Raw genomic sequence first — 1,432 nt, forward strand, 5'->3', positions numbered from 1 at the left:
ATGGGGCGTGCAGGGTGGGTGGTTTTTGATGCTTCAAATGCGGCCGGACGGGTCATATTAGCAGGGATTGCACTACTACTACTACCACCACCAACGAGTATCTGATTTGATTTGCTTCCACTACAATCAGAGGGGCCATAATAAGGCCCATTTTCCAAGTTTGGCAATAGCAGGACTAGTGGTAGCACCCGCTCCAGCGACTCTACATATTACTGATGGCCACCAGGGCAAGGCGTGTGCGCCTGTGGTGAGGAGCAGGGCTTTTCAGTTGACAGTCGAGGAGGCTCGCACAGCACACGATGTGGTGACGGATATGTATCTTCTCCTTATTTCTTTATTTATGTTGATTATTCTGGTTATGATTGTGTGTTTGTTGTAGTATCATTCATTGTGAATGATATCTCTGCCTTGATATTGTTTGATGCGGGAGCAACCCAATCTTTTGTATCTCTTGTGCTCATCAAGAGGTTTGCTGGAGCTCCAGGGGAGCTAGATTATCCATTAAAGTTTGATCTTGCGGATGATCGATCCATTCAGGTATCGAGGGTTCATCGAGGTTGTGTTCTAGAGATATTCAACGATCAGTTTCCGATCGATATGGTTCCTATTCCTTTGTACGGAAACATAGTTATTGTAGGGATGAATTGGTTAAGTCCCAATGGGGCGGTGATTGATAGCGAGTGTCATATGGTACGTATTCGGACCCCATGTGGGGGAGAGTTAATAGTTTAGGGAGAGAGTACTCAACACGGGCTTATTCTATATTCAATAGCTAGGGCCAGACGCTATCATCATCAGGGTTGTTCTGAGTCTGCCATCTATGTTATGGATACCCGAGAAAAGGATAAGGCGACTGTGGATGATGTGTTGATTGTACGGGAGTACACGAATGTGTTTCCGAAGGAATTGCCTGGAGTGCCTCCGGAGAGGCAGGTGGAGTTTAGGATTGACCTGGTTCCTGATGCGGCTCCGATTGCCGAATAACTGTATCAGTTAGCTCCTCCAAAGATGCAGGATCTGTCTACGGAGATACATGATCTTTTGGACAAGAAGTTCATTTGGCCGAGTAGTTCACCATGGGGAGCATCGATCGTGTTTATGAAGAAGGAGTATGGGGCCCATCGGTTGTGTATTGACTACCGGGATCTAAATAAGCTAACAGTGAAGAACTGTTATCCACTTTCTGAGGATTGATGTTTTATTTGACCAGCTTCAGGGTGCATCTTGGTTTCCAAGACTGATCTTCATTCGGGTTACCATCAGATGAGGGTCAGAGAGGAGTATATGCAGAATATGACTTTCCATACTCGTTATGGTCATTACAAGTTCACGGTGATGCCCTTTGGGCTCACCAATGCTCCGATCGTGTTTATGGACCTTATAAACCACGTATACACGTCGATGCTGGATCGGTCTGTGATTGTATTCATTG

The 1,432-nt window shown here is 45.8% G+C and overlaps 1 protein-coding gene across 1 annotated transcript; it reads left to right on the forward strand.

The window, feature by feature from the left end:
- On the forward strand, positions 1–984 carry LOC145095546 (uncharacterized). The gene is made up of 3 exons (XM_079033403.1): positions 1–97; positions 380–690; positions 799–984. The coding sequence occupies exons 1-3, from the start codon at positions 1–3 to the stop codon at positions 982–984; spliced, it is 594 nt and encodes a 197-aa protein (XP_078889529.1).
- Positions 985–1,432: the final 448 nt, after the last annotated feature.

The sequence above is a fragment of the Lactuca serriola genome, chromosome 3 (assembly GCF_051521515.1).
Source record: "Lactuca serriola cultivar US96UC23 chromosome 3, Lser_US96UC23_V15, whole genome shotgun sequence".
NCBI lineage: Eukaryota > Viridiplantae > Streptophyta > Magnoliopsida > Asterales > Asteraceae > Lactuca > Lactuca serriola.